Source organism: Melanostigma gelatinosum, assembly GCF_949748355.1.
Source record: "Melanostigma gelatinosum genome assembly, chromosome: 12".
Classification (NCBI taxonomy): Eukaryota; Metazoa; Chordata; class Actinopteri; order Perciformes; family Zoarcidae; genus Melanostigma; species Melanostigma gelatinosum.
In genome coordinates, this window is record NC_136645.1 from 9,576,996 (window position 1) to 9,600,837 (window position 23,842).

General features: G+C 42.6%; 1 protein-coding gene across 1 annotated transcript; it reads left to right on the top strand.

The window, feature by feature from the left end:
- The first annotated feature begins 762 nt into the window (after window positions 1-762).
- Window positions 763-19,277, top strand: LOC306785942 (phosphatidylcholine:ceramide cholinephosphotransferase 1-like). The gene is made up of 6 exons (XM_079280526.1): window positions 763-827; window positions 13,308-14,199; window positions 14,285-14,402; window positions 15,126-15,279; window positions 16,160-16,326; window positions 16,932-19,277. Exons 2-6 carry the CDS (start codon window positions 13,589-13,591, stop codon window positions 17,106-17,108), a joined length of 1,227 nt encoding a protein of 408 aa, XP_079136652.1. The 5' UTR covers window positions 763-827; window positions 13,308-13,588; the 3' UTR covers window positions 17,109-19,277.
- Window positions 19,278-23,842: the final 4,565 nt, after the last annotated feature.

A 23,842-nucleotide genomic window follows, 5' to 3' on the forward strand; every position in this document is an offset into this window, starting at 1 on the left:
CTTTAAATAAAAAATGTTCAATTAAATTGAATTATGTCAAAGATTTGATCATGTGTGTTATTATTATCCATGTCAATGATTTGAAGCACATCATTATTAAAAACTAACAGTATTAATTATTGCAAGTTTTACTTTATATTTGTTCGGCTTTTGTCTGATTGTTATTCATAACAGTGGCACATTTGCATTGATTGATGTTGTCACCTATAAATCAAGGTAAATAACCTGAACACTTGTTGACCAACAGGTCTTCAAAGGTTTGCTTTGTATGCTGTGTTGTTTTTCAGGGAAAATATCGCTGCCCGACCCATTGCATGGCCCAATTTTCCCTTATTTCTCCGATATCACAATACAGTGTGTGTGCTCAGTCCTTCACCAACAGATGGCTTCAGATGAGTGAGTGGGTAGGGCTCGAGCTCTTCCAACGCTGCATTTTCTTCGTAGATCTTACTGTTGCTGCATTCAAAGCACCTCCTGTGCTACAACTTCAGAGCTCTCATGTCTAAATATGTATTTTTTGGCGCTTTATTTCCCCAAATATAGACAAAGAAATATTCTATGACATGTGTTGTTGATAGTGGTGTTATTGTGTTTGTGTTGTTCTGACCTCACCGTATGCCAACTTTTGTCACACGGGCACTTAAGCACCGCCCCATATTTCTGTTGGTACGTGAAGGCAGCACCGGTGACGGTGTGAATAAGGGAACTCCCAGTTTTTCGAGTCCCAAACCGCCTCCCCATGAAAACACCGGATAAAACCACAGAGTATACGGTGGTGAAGAACCACTGCGATATAAAGAGAAGTCCTTAAACATTTCGACGGCAAGGTAATTTACACTACACACACGTTACTACTCTTTAGTCGACAGCAGACCTAGCCATCCGCAGAGCCCTGAGAGAGAGAGGTAACGGTAGGTGAGTTAACAATAACATTGTGGCCCGTGGCAAGGTAACGTTACGTGTTAGTTAACGCGTTATGCTGCACCACAAACTCAGTACCGTTGTATTGTATCATGTCAGTAAATTGCGCTCGGTGCGCGCTATTCGACAACCGTTGTATTCTTGACGTGAGCTGACGTTAACTAATCACTGGCCTTGTGTTGCAACATTGTATCAGAATCCCGTCTCCGGTTATTGTTAATCCAGATCCAACGTGATTAACGTTAACTGAAGAAGCTACGGTCACTTCGCGCTGCGTTGATTTTTTTTTTTTAACCGAATTGAAATGTTGTGTTGATTGATTTGTAGCTGACAAATACACACGCATATATATATATATACACACATATATTTGAGCCACAATCATGTACGTTAGCTAACCTGGGAGTACAAGAGCCCGACTTGTTTTAGCTGACGAGCTAACTTAGCTTAGCTAAAACGCCGAAGACGCCAGCTTGTCTATTTTTAGGAGGTCAAACTAAGCTGCTGAGCCACACGGTACAGTGATATATAGACTCCAGTGTGAATGCAGTGAATCCGTGTTTTCCGTATGTTGAGGAGCCACCTGTGTCAGCCATGACGTTGACTTTAACACTGTCTCACAGCTGTGCCCACTAACGTTACAGTGAATCCACTGATATATTCTCAGCTGCTGTCTCTGTGCACATTAACCTGGAGTATTAATGGTAGTCACATACGTGTGTGTGTGTGGTCATAATTTGATGATTTTGTCTCGTTATTCGCGGAAGAAAAGGGAGGAGCTGGTGACCTGCTTTTTGCACGGTGTACCACAAAGTCTCTGAAAACGTACATTGCTCCTTTTCTAATGGAAACACTTTATAGCAACAGACATGTTTTGAACAGTTGGGAAAAGACAACACTACTATGTGTGACCGCTAACCCGAGATCCACTAACTGCCTGGACAGAGACATGGACTGACATAAACAGAGAGATGTCTGTGTAGCGAGATGTCTGTGTAGCGGAACTGGTGAGAAAGCAACTTTTCACAGACATAGATAGACAGTATGACGGTGGTGAATGTCAACGGGGCAAAATGTAAGAGTGAGTCAATGGGGGTTATTGTCACCAATGCATCCAGCCCAGTTGCTGAGGAAGCCTCCTTGCCAAAACAAAAGCATGTCAGACTATCAACAAGTGGAAACAAAGAGTTTTCTGTAGGCAAAGCTGTGAATCAGTCGTGGAAAAAGTGTCTAAGCTGATGACCAAACATGTTGGCCAATATTAGCTTAGGTCACTGACTTCCTCTGGAAAAAGTGCTTTAATGTTACTCGTGTCTTTAGAGAATAGGCATACTATTTTGTCAGTACGTGTTTTTCTTAAAGTTTTATTTTTTTTTATGTTTGGATCTGATAAATGTGCATTTTTTTTGTAATTCTGGATTCATAGGCTGCAGATTATTAAATGACATTAGACGGAGTCGTCATTTTTATGAATGCAAACCACAACGCTTTACTGGATATGACCTGATGAATGAGTCAGAGCTTCAGATATTAAACTCCATACTTAACTAGTGTTAGCATCCCTCTTCGTGATGTTTGCGTTTATCAGTTACCCATGTTAGTGTCAGCTTGTGTATAATAACGCTCCATCAACTTACTAAGTTTAAGTTAATGTTAGGGAACAAACTGTTAACAATGTATATCAAAATGAGATTGTCAATTCAAAACATTACAATAGAATGGAGAATCTGTTGATGTTATATGCTCAGCAGTTTAAAGCTTGTATGTGTACACGCCTAGAAAGAGCACCAGCATTAAAATTATCTTAATAAAGCCTCATTTCTAGGTATAAAACTATATGAAATATGTGCCACGGCTGTATTCCTCTTCATCCAAAAATATTTTTCATGCAGTCACAATAAAGGAGGTTAACATTCAGAGGCTACTTTATTGGGTACATGCTATCTAACACAACATCTTTACAAAGTTTATAATATTCCATTTCTGGTGCAATATGTTTTTAAATGATGTGTTTATTACGAGGTCACAGTTGAACGTGTTGTTGTTGTACTGGACTACATTGTATTAAAAGATTGGGTTATTAGAAACATGTCAATATAATTTTAGAACTGTACAACATTGCCACTAACTCTGACCTAAATGCTCAAACATGTAATAGAATTAACACCTCAACAATCATTGTGTTGTGTCATCTATCAGTTTGTTTCATCAGATTCATAAAAGGAAGTACTGCGTGGCTCTTTGGCCGTTTCAAAATTCATACCAGTTTGACATTTGAAATCTTCTTTTTAGAACAATTACACATTTGCATATGTGTCTGCTTCACTTGAGCCTGTGCTCAAGCCACAGCGAGGGTATAATGCTATTAGCTGATGGGCCTCGGCCCATTTGTTATTCCACGGCATGGTACTACAGTGCGAGTGCTGGGACAATAGCCATTGATCCTTATGATTTCCATCATAGGTTTGCCTCCAGAGAAACTGCATGTAATGGCTTCAATCTTGTTTGTGCCGTAATTAGAAACGCATGAAGTTGTACCGCTCCTCACATGATGTCCCAGGTTCCTGTGGCCTACAACTGCTTTTTTTTTTGGAAATCTAGGCTAGTAGAACTTCCATGTAGCCTATTTTGTGTGTTTTCAGAAAAGAAAAAGAAAAAGTGTGAGCTGGAATTTTAATTATACTTACAGGACAGAAGGGCTGCGTTTAGGTGGTCTAATGTCCTCTGACTTTGCTGGGCTTTGTTTGAACACATGAAGGAGCCAAACAGACTTTAAATAGATTCAGAACAGTTTGAGGATCGTAAAGGGTGTGTATTTAATATTGCACTAGATGATTCAGGTATGACCAATGCATGCGGATAAGACAAGGGTGTCGAGTGGTAGAATTAGTCAGGAATGTTAAGTCGTGCAAGCTGCCCCTCTCTGTTTTGTGCTATTGTCTAGCCTGCTTACACCTGAGCCGGGTATCCCCCTGTCTCGACTTGTTTCATATGTCCTCCTGCATTCCTCTTAAGTTTCCCATGGTGTTTGGTGTAAATATTGGGACACCAGTGTGTGACTATATCCCCTCAGTGAATACCCAGGAAGCCGCAGACCTGCCCTAATTTGTTCATGTTTTGGCCTATTTTTTAAGGCAAAATGCAACATGATGCTATATTGAAGATCGCTGGAGCGACTTTGGCCAATGGCAGGCCAGTGTCGGTTTGTGCTCACAACTGTTGGAAAGTATGCATGTGAAAGAGCCACTAATTATGAAGCGGGGCCAAAAGAGTCATGAGAGATAGTTTGTTATTGGCTCCACAGAAACTCCACCCACCTCAGTGTATGTTAATAAGCCTTTTTAGGGTAGAAAAATGTCCCTATGCGAATGCACAGTGGAATAATCTAGTTCCTTTTTTTTACTATAAGTGTAGAAGATAATGTACAGTATGACAGCGCTCTGTTTAAGCCTGTTGTATGCTTAATAATTAAAGAATGCAACAGTTTGTACATGGTTTAGATTTCGTGACTGAAACTAAATGGAGTGGATGAACCACTAGCTCATGGTGGAGTTTTACTTTTCTATCCTTGTTAGAGAAAGTGGATTTTTCTTATAGTGCCATGGAGTTTTCCTCAAACATGGTGATGAAAGAGGTCCAATGGAACCGAAAAATCTTGGTTAAAACTCTGTTTGCCGTGTGAGCAATTGCTGGCTTGAATTACAACACATCAGTCATCAAAAATCCCAACACGCAGGCTAGCAGAGAGCTGTCTTCTCTGGGCTTTGTTTATGTAGCCAGGCCGCGCACGTGAGCGCACGTCTGTGCGCCCCACTGGCAAGCTAATAGGCTCCGAGGTCATGCGGCGGTTACATCTGATATCGCAGACCTGATAAAGCCCCTCCTCCGTAAACAATGCTCGCTCTATCACCACTGTTGTCCTTGTTTTCACTTGTTAGCACTGCTAGCTTCTAGCATGTTATTTAACAACACCACGTGGAGGCAATCCCTCAATCTGCTCTGATTTCAGCACCTTGTTGCTGGGTTTAAAGTTAAAATTTTTTTTTTTTTTAAACAGTTTAATAAAGGAGCCAAATTATTTGTGTTTCAGCCGTAGAAAAATAGGGTTAGAAAATTGCCTCGTTCTGCTCAAACATGCAAAGTCTTCAGCCGTCAGTCTGGTTGACAGACCTTTAAGTTGGTATCTGAAAAGATGGGCTAAATGCTCTGCTGCAGTCTAATTACTCCCTGTGCACCGTAAGTCCCTTCAGTATTATTCTAGATATCTTTTGTGATGTGTCTGCACCACATGGAGTCTACTGTTGGTCCTCTGGGCTTTTGAGGGCGTCGCAGCCTAATCAGTGACTCATGAAGCCACAGGTGGTCCTTCTCATTAGCAGATGTCACCAATACACTGGTTGTTGTACCCGTTGAGCTCAGCTCCCCCAGGACTTCTCCAAAGAGCCGTCTATGCTTCATGGCCTGTCTCGTCCTAACGCTCGGCTAACGACTCTCTCTGTTATTCAACCAACGGATACGACATCCTATTGTTCTGTGATAGCAGTCATAGTCTTTATGATAAACCGCATTTCAAAGGTTTAATTGGCATTGTAGACTTTTTCCTCCTAGTGACAGATCGGCATTGTGGTTTCGATTTAGAGATGAATAATGAAATTCAAAAAACAGAAATTGCAAAGGAATCGAATTCGCAAATTTTAATAAAAATATTATTACATTGAATTTATATGTTACAACAGTAAACGGCAAGAAAAATGATACCACACGGTCGGAATGTAGTTTAATTTGTGTACAAACAACACAGGCAATGCAATGAAACTTAACCCGGTCCATCAGGGAGTTATGATCCCACTTCAGCGACACTTGAATGTGTCCACACTGGAAACATTTTCAGCCTCTCGCTGCAACTGAAGTCTAGTTTTCTGACAAAATTAGAAGTGCAATATTGCGAGGCAGTAGTGGGAGGGTGTTATGTAATGCATGTTTTCAGCTTCTGGTGTCAGCTGTTATGGCGAACAGATTGATTATTCCCTGACACAAATAAATATCCGACATTGTCGCCTGCGGCCCTTCTTCACAATAACTGTACTAAGTCGAGGCCGTCATCAGACCTCGGTGTTAAATTTCTCATTTGTTTCTTTTTCCCTGAATAGCTTGTGTGACTGTTGAGACCTCTTTTATTAATAACTTCATAAAAGACTGATCTGAAATTTCTTGTAAATGGAGTGATTTTTTAATATTTGGTACCGGTTTATGTATGTGTTGTCTCAGGAAGCTCCTCCAGGAGCTGTTATATTCATGGAAACATGCCAGATATTTGAATAATTGCTGACGGTCATTGTTTCCTGAGCTGAAGAGTAATCCGTTTCTCCAGAAAGACGTCGAGTACACACAATATTTCTTGACTGTGAACAACTAAGACGAGAAGCAAAAGTGTAGACGTAGTTTAAAAACGTGAAATTGATGCCTGTGGATCCAAGGCTGCGTTGATTTCCTCAATCTACAGTTTGCTTGTATACACATCATAATCGTACAGTTGATACAATCATGTGATGTGACGGTTTTGATTATATTTATTGCCTGCAGTAAACTAACTAGTATCAAGCAGAGCACTTGCACATAAACACAGGTTTTGTTTTATTAGTAAGTTACTAATAATATCAAAGTACTTGTAAGTGGAAAGACATGTTTATGATTATGTTAGAAATACTTTTCTTTCATTGCTCGATATGTGCTGTTTTTTTTTTGGTCAAAACCATGGCACAAAAACACCTGAAACTATCTGCATGGTGAGTAAGTGGTGATGCGTTTCCTTTTGTGTGTGTGATTTTTGGAGAGTTGACCGTTTAATCTCTAAAAGGCTGCACATTCCTCTGTACACTGAAGCCAAACACTGTTTCATTTAGTCTCTCCTTCCCAGATAGTTCAAAGATCTGCTGTGCATGTCCTGCTGGTCGCTGAGCATCCGAGAAGTTTACAGCGCATCACCGAAGTAGTTGAATGAGTGATTTCAGCCACAGATTTTACAAATTAGAGTCTAGTCTCGAAAATAGTTTATTAGAAATAGCAGGAGCCGCAGCACCATACTGTATAAAGCTTGGCGAAAGTTAATTATTTTTATTCTAATAATAGGACTGAACTACTGTGCAAGCCTGAACATACATAGTTAATATTTAACCATCAATCACGTGAACCAGGCTTGCCCACTTGTGTAAATATTGGCCTCGCATTGTCTACCTGTGGGCTGTTTGTACACTATAGGTGTAAAGGGAGACGGGTGAGAGTGTGTTGCGTTGTTCAAGGAAAAAACGCTAACGGGATACTTCTCTTTCAAAATCTGCATAGCAACTAAAGAAAAGGACAACACCTCCAGGGCACCAGGCAGGCAGAGGGCAAAGATAGTATTAACATAATAATATCTTCTTTGCTTGGCTTTTTCGTGACATTGCTGGATGTGCAATGTCACATCTTCTCTGTTCAAATATTGAGTCAAGTTTGTGTGAAAGCATCACATGCACATATATATTGTAGAGATGGACAGTAGGAGTCAAACAACAGTATTTAGTCATGTTTCTTGTCAAAACTACATTTTACATATGAACAAATCATGATGGCATTATAGTTAACCTTGGCTCAATATACATTTTAATAACTGATTTAAGTCAGTTGTTCCGATTATCTTTAAGGTTGCTCCTCCACGGCTTTTTTTTTTTGGACTCGCAGTTGTGACAAATTGCGAGTTTTATGTGTGCTTCACTTGCGCTAAAGAACTTCTACACGATCCTTCGACGTGTGTGGAATACGGCCTCCAAGCAGAGACTGTATGAACACAGCTACTGTCCATGTGCGTCCATTTGAGTATCACCGAGGCTGTAAAACTATCATGCGTGTGCAAATGTAAAAAAAAAATGTAAATATTAAACTGACTAGCCATCAGCTGAGAACCGTCCGGCTTCGATCGGTGCATCTCTAGTTAAATGCAACATGAGCTGTCACATTTGGGAAGTTTCAGCTAAACCACATACAGGACTGCTTATCAATTTAGTTTTTCGAGCTTCTGCACAGACTCAGAAGTCGGCACTGGACTGGTGTTGGACTTCATGACTTCATGACTTTCATGACCTGGCCCACATTTCCACCAGTTTAAGGGTAACACCAGATTGTTACCCTTTAAAGACACAGAGAATTGTGTACTTATTTTCTCAATTAAAAAATCTCCACGGCCACAGGGAAGTCTTCAAACTGCTCGTTTTGTTTGACCGACAGTCCAAAACTCAAAATATTCTTTTCAATTCACTGTCATCTGATCAGGATCTACTGTGGTTGACCCCAAACTCTCATATCATGTCAAACACATGTTGCTGAAACCAAACATGGTGAGTTACCCGGTCAGTGTGTTTTGTCATCCAGCGAGACAAAATGGATACCCTTCTTATCTTTAGGCTGTCAGCACCTTCTTTTTGTTCTGTTGCGGCAGTGTTTTTATAATTTATTTCCAATTTTCTGCACATTTCTGGATTCATGTTTCCCCGTCGTGAGTTCTCTCATGCACTGCTCTCATACAGAAGTACGTGTGTTTGTTTTAAGTTCTCGTCTAGTCATACCCCAGAGCTCTCATTCGGGTTCCTTGGTGGAAACACTGGAACACCCAGCTCAAGCACAGACATGCCTTTGTTGTGAAAAGCCGTTATTCTTACCTAAGAAGCATACTGTATTTGTCAGAAGTTGATGTACACTGGAATAGGCTGTAAGGCCAACTGTATTATAGCCTCAGGGTAATGTGTGCTGTATATCTGTTCTCACATCTCATTCACATTCACATGTCTGTACTTCTGCCAATTTTGATGAAGGCCATTCTTTGCACTGGGAGATTTCAACCGTCACAAGTTGTAAGTGTTGTAGGGCCAGAAAAACGAAACAAAGAATGACGTGAACGACAGGAAACAAATGTGCAGCAATAGATATAGGAGAGAAAGTACGATCAATAGGCGCTGGCTCCCGATCCTGCCGGCAGAGATGAGAATGAAGGAAGAGGTGGAAACTAACAGGCGGAAGGTGGCGACTGGTCAGAGAAACAGTTTTCCTCCCCTCTGAGGCCTGTTGAGCCGATGAAAGGACGAGACGGAATTTAGGAACGCATAACATTGAGTTGTACAACACGGATGCTAAGATTCAGATCAGGCATTTGGGAAAAGCGCCAGTGCTAGCACAACAGGTTTCTTTCGACAAACAGACTCTGCAGAGTACATCCAGGCTGCTATTGACACAAGTACATCTTTAGTTGTTGCATGTCTTCGTGAAACTTCCCTGAAAGGCCGTTCAAAGCTATTGTGAATTCGTCATTGTCGTACCTCTCTTGGTGGCCTAAAGACGGGCTACGGATGGTGTGTTTATGTTTGTCGGCTTGACATATTGTCGCTCCTAGCTGGGTGGGATTTTTTCCGGTGATGTCACATGTGCGAAACCACCTGCCCCCCCCTCCCCCACCAAACTCTCTATGAGACCAAAGACTTGCCACATGAGGGAAAAGGGGAGTTGCAGTGTTGTGGTTTGAGTATGAAATGTAATGTGTTTTCGAGTGTAAGCTCAGCTAATTTAGCTGTCTTGCAACCAGCACTTTTGTATTCGTTTTTTTTTAATCTGTGGTGAGATTTCCGCTTGATTTAATTTGTGTGTGTTTGTACACCAGAGATGTGAATGTAGGAGGATGTGGTGATCTTATTCATGCCGGTGAGGTTCCAATTGTGAAAATGACAAGAGAACTGAGAGAAATGTTCAAATCGGGGTGTGAAGTGAGTGTGAGTTGGAAAGTTACAGTCAAACGCCCACCCACAGTCAAACGCCGGTGAGGGAACACACGGCCTTACCAATGGCCTCGCACTAGTCCACTGATCACCAGGGTGTGGTAACACTGCTATGGGTCAGCATAGGCATGGAGGACTAAGTTAATAAAGAACCTTTGATCAATGCTGGATTTATAATGCTCAAAAAAAAATCTGCTTTGCAAATGTGTTATGAGTAAGCAAATGCACTCGACGCATTTGCGTAAACGTATGACGGTAGTACTCTCCCTGCTCCGTAAGCAAACTCCTCAACACTCTTTCTCTGGTGTTGTCATGTTTACTAAAGTTCTGAAGGGGAAACAAAAAGGCGTTCACGGTCAAAATGTTTAGGGAGTAGCGTCAGTGTTTTTCTCTTATCTTGTATCAAAATTCACAACATCTTAAGGCTGAAGCGTTCGGATCTCCTTTTGTTTCTGCAGCCCTCAAACAATAGTGTTCTGAAGACTTTGCTCTGTTTCCAAAGCCTGCTACGTGCTCATCGGGTGGTGGTTAACCACAGCACACAAAGACTTGTGTTTTCCACTACCTTGCATTCCTGCAGTATATGTGTTCTCATACATATGTTCTCCAGATACTTGTATTCTCTCCATGTCAAGACCTTTGCTTGAAATAGCATCATTCCACTACCAAAGTGGAAAGGCATAATGTCATGTGATTTTTAGCGTCGAAATTACAAAACTTATCATATTTTAACCCTCGTATCCAGGATGTCTGGGCGAGCGCAGCATTAAGATACCTGGGTAAATACGGGTATTTTCATTAGATCCAGGATTAGTTAGTTTTTCCCTTTTCCCAGTTCAGTCGAGTGCGATTATTTCCTCACTGAGCACGCTGTGAGCTGATTCATAGACCAAAGGTCCTCGGCGCACAGCTGACTCAGTGACAGCTAATCTCTGATCTGTCTCAATCCTATACTGTTAACAGACAGACGCGAGTGCTCTTTGTCTCCGTTTCTCTTTTTGTTTCCACTAAACACGGCTCTCCTTAGCACTCCTCACACTACGTTAAGGTACACAGCTGGGTCGTCACGTAGCTGAGCTTGTTGCGTAAGGACTCTCCTGCTGGGCTGTTTGACTGCTTATCCATATGTTTATTTTTACACGTTAGTTAGAATTGTGGGGGTATTTGTTCAAATCGAATCTGACGCCAGGTGTTGTCAGAGTTGTAGGCGACCCAGCTCACAGCCCCATTGCTTTGGCTCTGTTCTGCTGACCCAGATGAACGAGCCTCTGAGGTGAGATGAGGTACTGATATGCAGTTTGTTGTCCTGCCAACCGGCCCGGGCCTGCCAGTGTATGTAGCTGTCGCTGGCCTTAGCTGAGCCGCCTGTGCCTGACTGCCCTCCCATAACAGGGGTGGGGGTGCTTCGGCGCTGACCTTCACTCTGATTTATGAGTTCCTTCTTTGCAGTCTATTTCCCCATCCTCCCTCCTTCCTCGTATCCATGCAGTAGATCAGGACCTAGCCTCCGGTTGTACCTCTCACTCCCCCGGACACAAGCTGGGCCACCCTGTGTCCGCCACTGACATCACGCTCTATAAACAAATGCTTGATATGCAGCAGATGTGCGAGTTCATCTCCTTTTTGTTGATGCTAAACCTCGGCTGTTGCCTGAAGCCCTGATGCTATGGAACACAAAGTGGAGTTACAACTTGATCTGGGAGAGAGCTGGTAGTATTTTCTACCTGCTGTACTTAGTTTAGACCAGCGGTTCCCAAACATTTTAGGCCGCGCACCCCCTTCTACATCCCGACCGGCTTCACGCACCCCCAATCCCCCACACCTTAAAAAAAAAAAGAAGCAACAGAGCCCATTTATAGCGCATAGAAATCGGACCAATGAGAGAACAGTTTGCTCGCACGTGGCGTTTGTTTACAATATTTAGTCCGCTGTTAAATGTTGCAGTGTGAACACAAACCGAACAAAGGGGCAACTGCAACATTGTATCATATTAATTCCTGAATCAGAACAAAGCAAACGAACTGAAGGTCTGAGACACTGAAACACTGCAACAAAGTTTCAATAACTTTCAGTTACACAAGGCGTCACTTTTAAAGAGCAATACGGATGGCGAGCACACACGCACAGGCAGCACACACGCACAGGCTCAGAGGCAGATTATCACATTTAATTTACAATTAACCACACATAGAATGAGACTGCAGTTGTTTTTGGCTGTTTTGTAACTCCTCCAATTTCAATATAAACAATGTAAGGGGCTTTTGACTTGCACTGGCATGCTTGGTGTTCAGGTGGCGACATAAATAAGAGGGTTTCAGACAGATGTTAGCCAGAACCTCACTGCGCACACGCACTGTGGCTTTGGGCAATCTGCGTTGCCAATCCAAGTGAAGCTCAGACACAGATACTTTTCATCATATTGCCTCCTTTTTTTCCCAGTCTGATGCTCTCTCGTTTCCTCTTTTTTTTTTTTTACCTTGACTCCGCGATGGACCTATGTGCTCCCGATTTGTCTGTGCAATCCCTTCCTCCTTCCTCCTTCCTCCTTCCTCCGTCTCCTGTTCGATTTCTTCTCCCGGTCTCTCCCCAACACACCTCTCTGTTCCTCTCGCCTCCGATTCCTCTCTCTCTCTCTCTCTCTCTCTGTCCCTCTCTTTTATAACCGATAGCTTCAGATGTCCCACCTGACAGTTTCCCCGATTTTCAGCCAGTTTATCATATTTGCATGAATGTTGCTGAATGAATGAAGTTAGCTGCACAAGCTAGGCTAGCTAGTGTACGTAAAAGACAGTCTGGCGGCAGGAGCAGAAGTGCATTTATTTATTAAATTGTACGTCTTTAATTTTAAATTTAAATCTTACAAGGAGGATTTTTATAATGCATGTAACCGAGCGTCTTGGGTTCGTGTATAAGGGCACTTATCATACAGTAATAACGAGTCGGGAGATTAGACATCTTGTATCAGCCCACGGCTACTCTTTATTATCGTTTTCTCCTTTGGCCAGAGGCAGGGGTTGCGCCTTCGCTACGGCAACCCTCAAGGGACATATCAACACCAGAAGAACGACAAATATGAGACAGTCTGTTACAGTCATGTTTTTATTTTGTGACAATTATATTTAATATTAATTATTACACCATTAGACCACCATTACATTTTCCCTCTCGCGCACTCCCTAGAGGCAGCTCGTGCACCCCTGGTTTAGACGATTAAACGGGTTAGTTAACCTGAGTTACATGCTCCGTTGACTTTGCTACGCCATCAAACTGTAGATATTGGTAAATGAATGATTAATCACTGCCGCTGTGTTTTCCTTTTTATCTTCCCATCCATCACTTTCTCGTACCTTCTGTTTTATTAATAGACAGATTTATATTTATTAGTTAGCCCTTTTGGAAACTCATCATCTGCCAAATGACAGATACATTAACAGGCGACTATGATCCCACTAACAACAACAACTCAACAGTACAATAGCCCTGTTCAAGTGCTCTATGTATCGTATCATAAAGTCACGAGGTGCAGCGTCCTCGCACACAGACGTTCAGTCTTCACTGTATTCTGATTTATTTTTCTTTACACAGGGGTGCAGTGTGTGTGTGGGAGGAGCTGATGAGGTGAAGACAGCCGAAGGAGGCCACCGCGGTTCACCTGCTATCTTGTCGGCCTTGACCCCCCCCGAGTGACCCTGCGGCCTACTTCCCACCATCACTTCAAGAGGAGACTGGGCCTCCCTCTAGGTGCAAGAAACACCATGTGCCAAAACCGGAGAGGACTTCCCACTGCCCCGTAGACTGCGAAACCTCTGGTGAACTTCCCCCAGTCCGAGGACCCGTAAATTCTCCACGTTGCGCCGCCGGCCAAGATGAAGAAGGTGGCGGCATGGTTGGCAGAGGACGTCTATGACTGGCTGAACAAAGAGGGGATGCCAGAGTACATCGACGCCCTCCGGCAGACGGACGGCCCCGCTCTGCTCAGGCTCACCGAGGCGCACTTCCAGATGCCCCCCATCTCGCTGGTGTCGTCCGATGGCGGGCAGCAGCTGCTGGAGCGACTGGAGACGCTGCGGATAGAGAATCACATCGAGGCTCACAAAAACGGCCACGCAAACGGACACGCCGGCGGGCTGCCTAACGGGACTAGCAAGCCTCAGAGGAACGGCACGATGGGGATGAAGGCCCGGATGGAGATGGTCCACATCCCCATCCCCACGGTAGAAACTATGCGCACCTCCTTCCCCGTCGAGTGGGGGAAGACGGGCATAGCGTTCTTCTACGCGGTGGTGTGCTTTGTGGCCACCACGGTCGTCATTTCGGTGGTTCATGAGAGGGTACCGGCGAAGGAGCACACCCCGCCGCTACCCGATAAGTTCTTCGACCTGTTTGACCGGGTGGAGTGGGCCTTCTCCATTTGTGAGATTAACGGCATGCTGCTGGTGGGACTGTGGCTGATACAGTGGATTCTACTCAAGCACAGGTACACTCTATATATTATTATTATTATTTTAAATTTTTTTATTGAAATGGTCATGTTATTAACTTTCTTCGTCTGTTTGTCCCAGGTCTATTATAGGCAGGCGATTCTTTTTCATTGTGGGCACACTCTATATGTACCGGTGTATTACAATGTACATCACCACTCTGCCTGTTCCAGGGATGCACTTCAAATGCTCTCCAAAGGTATTACACACACACACACACACACACTCACACGTATTTCTAATATAGGTCTGTTGAGCATGAAAGGCTTCTTTCTTACTTATGCTTCAGGCAAAAACGTGCTGAATGGGCAAATTCAGCAAAAACTGAGATGTCTTTTGTAAGCTGAGAGCCTGCGAGTGCTCTCCACTGACCACCGATTGGAAGATATGTGCATGTCCACTGTTTTTGTGAGTCAGAGGAGCTTCGAGTGGTTGCTTCACTTTTTTAAATAGGTCCTGTTGTAATTGTAATATTGCAAATGCTCTACGAGGAAAGCACTTTCATATCCTTTTATATAAATCCACCGTGTGTTCCTGTTGTGACATCTTGTGTTTTTGTTCATAAAACAATCCCGGTGAGAGTAGATTAGAAAACCAATGCAGTCTGTGTCGTCTTTGCATCGCTAAGCTTTTAATGTAACAATGCGTGGCCTCTTCTACATAAATAATAATAAAATAAACGAATACTTATATTTTAAAGAAAATATAAAGGGATAATCTTTTTTTTGTGCCACTAAATGTTATCGACTGGGTTAATAGTTATTCTACAGATGATATCACAAGTGAGAGACCCTGATGTGTTGTAAGTGCTGCTGCACTTTCTCCTCTACATCCTACTTTTACACATCATATATTTCTTCAGCAGCTATGAGTGATATCAGTTTATAATACCTTTTGTAATAACTGACTGCGTTTCTTTCAGCTTCTCGGGAACTGGGAGGTGCAGATGAGGAGAATAATGAAGATGATTGCTGGTGGGGGCCTCTCCATCACAGGTTCCCACACCATGTGTGGAGATTATCTGTACAGTGGCCACACCGTCATGTTAACGCTAACGTACCTCTTCATCAAGGAGTGTAAGTTCCACGGTGTCTAGACTAGGTTTAGTATGAATGTACACAAAGGTTTTTGCTTTAAAGCCACATGTGACACTCGTTTTAACCTCCACAAAGTCTGTTTTTATATTTACAATTGTGCAGCAGATCATTTTGACGACCGCAGCTGCCATAAACTAGTGAGCTCTTCCTTCAGTCGGTCAGTTGAGATGTCAAAAGAATGATGTACTATTCAGAGTAATCAGCAGGTCGGCACTCGCAGCTATCGAGGCGGATTTATTACGACATAACGCTCAATTTCATAACTGATGTTTTAGGTTCACACGCACACACACCACCGTCCTCGGTAGCATCTGCATCTTCCCGATGCTGCTTTGGCTTTCGCAACACTTCTCTAAATTGTAGCAGGAAATGTAGCCATAAAGGAAACGTAGAGGAAACGTTCCGCTATCCACGTCCACAGCGGTTCACATTTAGTGTCACCGTGTTAAGACATCGCTCTGTTACGTAACCACATTTTCTGTTCCTCACCAGGCATTTCCTTTATCTTAAAGTAGCTGGTTTGCCTGCCCACTTGGTTCAGCGCTAAGCACACGGGTCAGAAGTCAGACGCATCTTAACTGCTTCTGGGTCAAGTTGTAGTCATTGGTACATTTCTAAGGCTTTGAGTTAACAGTTCTTTAACTCTGCTACATCACATTACTACTGCAAAGCGTTTCCACCACAGCAGTGACATCTAGTGGTGAAAAGGAGAAACGTTTGGTTCATATTTCCTCAGCCACAGTCTGAACGTCTGAGGCCAAATACCCCGTTTGTCTGTTCTTCTCGAGTTGATGCTGCTGGGTTGGTCCTGCGTCTCTCCTGTATTAAACCCTGCATGTTTTTCATGTTTGATTGGCAGATTCCCCGAAGCGGTTCTGGTGGTACCACTGGTTTTGCTGGAGCTTGAGCGCTGTGGGGATTTTCTGCATCCTTCTGGCCCATGACCACTACACTGTGGATGTGGTGGTTGCATACTTTATCACTACACGCCTCTTTTGGTGGTACCACACTATGGCCAACCAGCAGGTGAGTGCGACATGAGTTAGGTTACTCAGTTGGACTCATTTGTATTAAAGTAGAGGGTTTATTAAGTGGAACCTGTATTTCAGTACCGAGGTTACATAGAGGGGTGTCCAGGTGGGAAAACATGTCATGTGACTTCCTGTGTTGTCGTTAGCTGCTTGCAGAGGCCTCGCCATGTACAGTCATACAGCTTGTTAATCATTGACAAATTTTCTTTTGTTGGCTTTGAAGTTTTAAATTAACTTAAAATCTGGACATAGTCTGGCACATAACACCCTGAGGCTGTTTTGAATCTTTTCTTCGAGCGTCATCGAACTGACTTCTGCCCGTAGCTTCATATTTAACGCACTGAAGACAGTGGTGTCAGTCTCCTCTGAGAGAGAAATGGATATTTCCAAAAAATACCCACCTATTCCTAATATTTGTGCATTAATGTGAAGAAGAACCTGATGTTTATTTGGCTAATCCAGCTAATTTAATACCTGAAACTCATTTTTGTCTGGTTATTTTAGCTATGAAATGTTTCTCAAGTACAACATTGTATTCTGTCCGTGTACGTGACCCCACTTAACGCTATTTGTCTTTTTTTTCCCTTTTTCTTTTTCCAGTCGCTGAAGGAGACGTCTCAGAGCAACTTGTTCTCTCGCGTGTGGTGGTACAGACTATTCCAGTACTTCGAGGAGAACGTCAGCGGCACAGTGCCTCGCAACTATCAGCTGCCGTTGTCATTGCGATCGCTGCAGTGGAGGCGCGGCGTGAAGTACAGCAAACTGGACATCCAGTGACCCCTGTCCCGTCGAAGCAAGCGAGGACTATGACTTCCATAAGTGCTGTTTTTACCCGATGGAAGACGGCACTGACAAAACGTAGCGCTGACCTTTCACCTCCAGTAACAGACACGTCCCTGTCCTCATGGGTAGCACTGTGACTCACCCGGTTCCTCTTTTAGTTTCTTTAGTTTTTCTTCTTTCTCTTCTGGTAGTATTGCCAACACAGAGCACTAATTTATATTTGTTTTGTGCGATTTGTCCTCGTCGTGGGCCACACAACGGTTTATGAAGCATTTCGACAAACTTCTCAAAGATCTTTTCTGGGCCACAAGGACTCTAAACTTTTCCCCTTTCTGCACAAAACCGTAGTTAACGTCCTCGTGTTCTTACAAGATTTTTAGCGCAAAATAGTGTCGATCATTTGATAACCAAGATTCCATTAGCATTTTTCTTTATTGTCTTTTTTTTTTATATAGCAAATTACTTTTTGTAAACTGTCCTTGCTAAAATGAGTCAACGGTGCAAAAAAAGATTTTTTTTTAGTATGTCAAACTTTATTTTTCAAAATGAAATGATGTCCAACAAAAGATTTTTAGATTTTTACCTTTTTCAAGATGGATAACTGAGAGCATAAGAATCGAATGTGGTATAACGTACTTCCAGTGCCTTTCTAGCTTGATTGTAAAACTCCGTGTCTCCGTGCTGCGGCACGAGGTGGTACTTCGTTAACAGTCTCGTTCCCATGAATGTAAAAACAACTACGCCAGCCTTACCACAAGATTGGTTTTCACACAAATTAAGTGCAGTGAGTGAAATGTCCCGTTTATTTATTGATGCTTTATGATGTCAGTTTGTGATTCGTTGGATAATGCGGTTCTAGCAGAAAAAAAAAAAAAAAAGACTTAATTGTATTTTTCTTTTTGTCTGTAACATTTGATTTTTTTACCAATCGGTCTTTAACCAACACCAGCCATGTTCAAAGCCTGATCATTGATGCTAAATTGTCTGTTAGTTTTACTTTTCCACAACTACACTATTTGCAAAACATCACTTCCTGATTGAGAAGACGTGTCTCTTGAAGTGAAGTTATACGGGACCTTTTGACATGTCTGTGCATCGTCGTCGTCATCAGCGCCTCCTCTCTTGTTCCCCACATTGAGTCCCATTTTGACATCAGATTCATCCTCATTGCTGTCTGGTCTTGTAACCTTTGTGGGGGCTATGAGATCTAGAGGACAATGTTCAACGTCAAAACTAGTGTTAGGGAATCTTAGAGTATAACCCCCCCCCCGGAAGCTGCAGATGAAATTTCTTAGCATGTCTGTAATGCAGTTGTGTGGTTTGTCGTGCACTAAATCAAGCTGCTACCTTCCAGTTTAAAAACTGGAAGAAGCAAACACTCGACGTGTGTGTGTGGGGAAGAAGCTGAAGGATGGTGCACAGAGCTGGTGATGTATTTGGCCATGTGTGTGTGTGTGTGTGTGTGTGTGTGTGAGAGAGAGAGAGAGAGAGAGTGTGTGTGTGTGTGTGCAGAATGACATTGATTTCCATTAATGTGAAAAAGCGTCTTTATTGATAATCCTAATCATGTACATGTTGGCTTTTTTTTTTTTTTTTGCATTTCTTTGTATAACTATGAACTGTGAAGAATAAGTATTGCACAAGTTCATCTGTAGGGAAAGATTTAACGTTTTGTGGAACTTTAATTTCAAGTTAAACTAATGAGCTTTGATAAAGAGAAACTGCACTAAGCTTTAGATTATACAAATCCCAAATATATATATATTAAGGATGATGTGATTTAATTTCTTTAAACTTTGTCTGAAGATGGTGGTGAGAAAATAGCATTATTTCCAATTCATGAAGCCGATACCTTTTCAATGCCGACAAGTCTTGTTGTTTGAGACAAATGTCCCGTAGCGTTGTCCAACCATTTCACTTAAAGAACGGTTTCTCAGTTTTTAAAAGCACAGCAGGTTCCTCACATTCAGATATTTTTTGATTTGAAGTAACGGTCCAAACACGGCTCTCTAGTCATGTCTTAGGGGTCTGGTAAGGATGAAAGTTGGAGTTAATGTTAATCTTCTTGTTTGCCGATCAAGTTGGATTAATTCTTTCAGCATTTGTTGTCCTCTTATGTTCCTCTGTAAACTTCTCAACAGCGTTGTCCCAGTGTGTGTGTATCCCAGATATTTGTAAGATAAAGGATTGTACTTGGGACGCTTTTGAATAAAACCTTTTACTAAAATGTATTTTATTTCCTGTCCGTGTCTTTTCTTTTGAAGTTTTCATGCAGCAGATCGCATTCTCGTGGCAACTCATTGTGCCAAAAGATGACGTCATGGCAGACCCACTAACGGCCAGCAGATGGTCGTATTGACTTTCATAAATAAGACATGGTGGCCTCTCCTTCCTAAATGTGTTTATGCATCCTGTTTGTGTTTACGTGTCTGACATAGTTCCATTTTCCATTAATGTAGCTCTTTCTGGGCCTCATGTTATCTCTTTAAACACGTTATGCTGATGTTTCAAACTGTAGTCGTGTACCCTCTCCTCTCATCCACCCAGGTGTTTTAAAGTCTGCTGAGGTTTTTAAATATACACACACACACGCTTACGCTTTCCAGCCCCTCGAAAAACCTTTATCTTGCCAATTGTCAAATGACTGATCCGTGCTGGTTGCAAACAAAATCTAATTATATCACGACCTCAGGTGCTGGTGAACTGCAGCAAAGGGGGTTTGATGAGTTTTCTCCAGTTGCCTGCTAAAAAGAGCAAGAGGTTCCCTCATAATTCCTTGCATGAAAAAGGATCATCTGTGAGTCCGGAGCTGGCTCCTGGGCCCACTGGGGAATTTGCTGGCACCCTGGGGAGACTGTTCTGACCAGCCAAGCCCAAAACTCCCACACACTACAACTGTACACAAAGGATGGAGAGCGAGGCGCGAGTCTGCGCCAAACATCTTGTCGCTTCAGCTGACTTCAATAAATAGGCCAGAGTGATGCTCTAAATATAGCAGCTTAATGTGGCTGAACATATTTTTAAATATGCAGGTATCTGCAGTGTGGACAGAAAACAGACTGTTCTTACTTACTGCCAGCTTGCTTTGGATTAAAAAATGCGGGGTGTTAAAATGAACAGTGTCTCAGCTCGTCAAGGTTTTATTCACTTCTTCTGCGTTTTACAGCATGAATAATGTGCGTTACCATGTTGCTCTAGCGTTGTCCACTCTGCAGCCGCCTGATTTCCAATATGGCCGCCCTCTACGCTCTGCTCCGCCGTCCATCAATCACTTTTCCTAAAGGAGAACATTTCTACTGCCTGTGCCTCAATATATGAAAATACAAACTTTATCTTTTCACAGTTACACCCCTGCATCATACCCTCCCTTAAGGCCGTGAAGCCAAGAGAAACAGCTGATTCATGGGTTCCCAATGGGAACAAATGTGAACACAAACAAACTCTATGCTATTCTCAGCAGTGCTGCGGTTGTTCACCGTGATACCATATTTAGCCTGTGAAGATAATGTTGTTGGAGTGGAGTTTTGTCTATGAATGGGTGAACCTGGAAAGTGGGTGGTTTGAGTGAGAGAGAGAGAGAGAGAGAAGGATTGGGCTAATAAAACTGCCATGGTGTATGCAATCATGTTCTAGAACATAAAGCCTGTTGATTGTTCGATGTCTCGTGAAGATTAAGAAGTTTCCAGTTTGAACATTAATGCCTCCACATGCCTCTCTGCGTTTGCAATCACTAATCTAGTGCCGTGGAATGAGAGTACATATCCTCCTCTGATTGACATCTATAATAGTTGATCAAGTCCCAATCGGCCTTCATACTGCATCATTTTTAATGTCGTTATTGTTAGCAAACAAGCTGAGTTACACATCCTGCAGTAAGACTCCAAAACTGAAACAGTTAAACAATGAGCTGAAACTCACGATGAAGCGCCGTAAAGATAAGCTGCAGATTCAGGTGATGATTCACATTGTCATTTGACACAATGTTATGATAAAATATTGATTGTAGCCAAGATACGGCAAGGGTTGGCAATGTTTTTTCAAACCTTTTTTTGTTATATTTGTTGAAATTCTCATGACATCTCGCTGTTTTTTTCATTGTTGCTGACCCCGAGCTTAATAATCTCTGTGCTCTTTGGTTCACTTTGCTGCAAGCACAGATTTGAAGGACTGCAAATAAAAGGCTAAACTATCAGCACTCCAAAACAGCAAGATGCGTTTTTATATCCCTTTTATTGCCAACAACTTTTGACGCGCCGCGAGGTCAAGAGAGAAACAAACACGATCAACAGCACGCTTTCCTCTCAAGAGACTTGATATGATCAAAGCACCCCAGAACCAATGAGGCTGTTGCTGCTGAAGACAGTTGTAACGATGATAGTTATTTTCATCACACACACCATTATCAGTGAGATGTCATGCCACCCTCTCCACCATCAGGGCCCCACACACAATTTTAAGAGGCCATGAAATTACCCCCCCCCCTCCCCCTCAGAGCTTGTTAATCTCGCCACGCTCTGTCAGTTGTCTCCAGCCTCTGACCACTTGAAATTGCACTGCAGTTTCCATCTACCACTCGAGAGGTGACTCAGTAACCGGCCTAACAGCCGATATGACAAGGTGATTGTCAGTGGTGGAGGTGTTGATAAGTCAGGTCAGGGCTTGTGACATTGCTTCCTCTCCCTTCTCTAAATCTCACAGGTTTTGGAGCAGGTTCCCGTCCGAGGGAGAGCGACATACCGAGTGATGTAACAAGTCAAGAGTCATCTCACGCCAACCGAGGGCCATGAAATGCCCCCCCTCCCCCTCCCCCTCAGAGCTTGTTAATCTCGCCACGCTCTGTCAGTTGTCTCTCTGGAAACAGTTTCTGTGACATCTGTTCACAGTCCTCGCCACCAGCGCTGGCACAGCAGACCGATATGCAGATATGGACGTCCTCGGAATTGTCACCGCTATGCCTGTGAGGACGATTTTTAATGCATCATCCTTCAAGAGACACTCTGATCTCTGGCTACTGAGTGGTTTATTTTTGTTGATGGATTTTGGAAACGGGCCATGTTCGGCTGAGCAGATGGCAGCCTGATTATTGTCAGATCCTTGTTGTCAAAGTGTAATTTCGATAGAGACCACACCGCTCCTGAGCTGTGGCTCTGTAGGCATTTATTGATCACTGTCATGTGGATTTAGTTTCTCCTCTTATTTGGATATGTGTACTAGTATGTGCCTTTCTTTTAAGAGTAACTTGACGCCAGGTTGAAAAGCAGTGTTTGACTGGTTGCGGTAACCACACCCAACAGTGATGTCACAGGGTCCTGGGGAACATCTGTCACTGCATGAAGATGATCATAACCAAACCACTGGATGTCGGCAAAAACTACATTTTCATGGGATGCTAAGTAATTATTATTTTGGGCTCAGTAAACAACATTGCCATTTTACAACCTTAATTAATATGAATGTTATGTGATATTGGTTTATTATTATATTAGTAACCTATTTACACACACAGCAGATTCGGCGGAACATCAGCATTCATTGGGAGTCGTGTTTCTGGTCACTTGACAAATGTATATACAATATTCACTCTCTTTAAACTCTGTTTTTGGTCCCCACCAACGAAAAATATTTGGCTCTTTAACTGCTAAATGCTCCACTATGTTCCCCAGCTAGTCGCTAATTTAGCGAACGTAAATTTGTAAACTTTGGGTCTCGAAATGGTGCTGATGAAAGTGGTGAGAATGAACCATCTCAAAGATGCTAAAAGTTCTGTAGATCTGAGGGGGACTACAAATCTGAGTCCATCAAGTGACCCTTTTCACACTAGACATATCGTCAAAATATTGTATCGTTATATTCTCATTAAATATGATTATATTAGAGCAGATTTAATGTCGTGAACATAAGAATATCAATAAATATTTGTGATTTATTGCTGGCTATTGGTAGACAGAACATCTCTTGATATTTGAATTTGATATTGATACTTGGGCTTCATTGGTCGTTGCTCCTGGCATCCACAGCAGCAGTGTGTTCTCTGGCTCTCTTGGCTCTCAAGGCATTGTGGGAAACTATTGGCTTGCTTCTTGCTGGTCATTGGACAAAATCACAACTTCCTGTAAAAGCCCACAATGAAAAATCCAGACCTGATAGGGCATTGAAAGGCCCGTCCAGTAAAATCAATAGAGAATGATTTTGAAGTATGGCAGCCGACTGCAACGTTGACTGAAAGCCACAAGCCTCCATCCTCCTTTGTCTTCCTTTGATTGTCCTCAGTGTGTTGCTGTGTAGCTCTGATGAGGATTCTTGTATTCTAGTGCTCTGTATCAAGCCCCGCTGTCACAGACTGTGACACACGTAGATTCTTTTCTATTGTTTTCTAAGTCATGGTGACTTGTTAGCTCCGGGATGGCATTTGGAAAGAAGAACAAAGATTTGATCAGCAGATGGGGAAACAGGGGAAGTGTCAGCGATAAATTCAGACGATATAAAGTCTAATGTAACACTTGTACGTGTTAGTTCAGTCAGTCACAGCATGACCGGGGAGAAAATACTGACCATATATATAAGGAATGATGAGGCTGTTGAAGCCAGAGAGCACAAGTGTCCCTGAGGAATATACCGGAGCACAATAGAGGTGCTCCGGTATATGATCTGTAGTTCAGTCGAGCTGAAGAGATCTCAACCCATCAAACAATCTTCGAGGCCACTGTTCATTTGAACGACTTACTCTG

Bases quoted from the DNA above. Each gene is read 5' to 3' on its own strand.
- LOC306785942 (XM_079280526.1), top strand. From the start codon at position 13,589: ATGAAGAAGGTGGCGGCATGGTTGGCAGAGGACGTCTATGACTGGCTG. The intron at 15,280-16,159 runs GTAAGTTCCACG...TTTGATTGGCAG, and splicing joins GTACCTCTTCATCAAGGAGT to ATTCCCCGAAGCGGTTCTGG. The intron at 16,327-16,931 runs GTGAGTGCGACA...TTCTTTTTCCAG, and splicing joins ACACTATGGCCAACCAGCAG to TCGCTGAAGGAGACGTCTCA.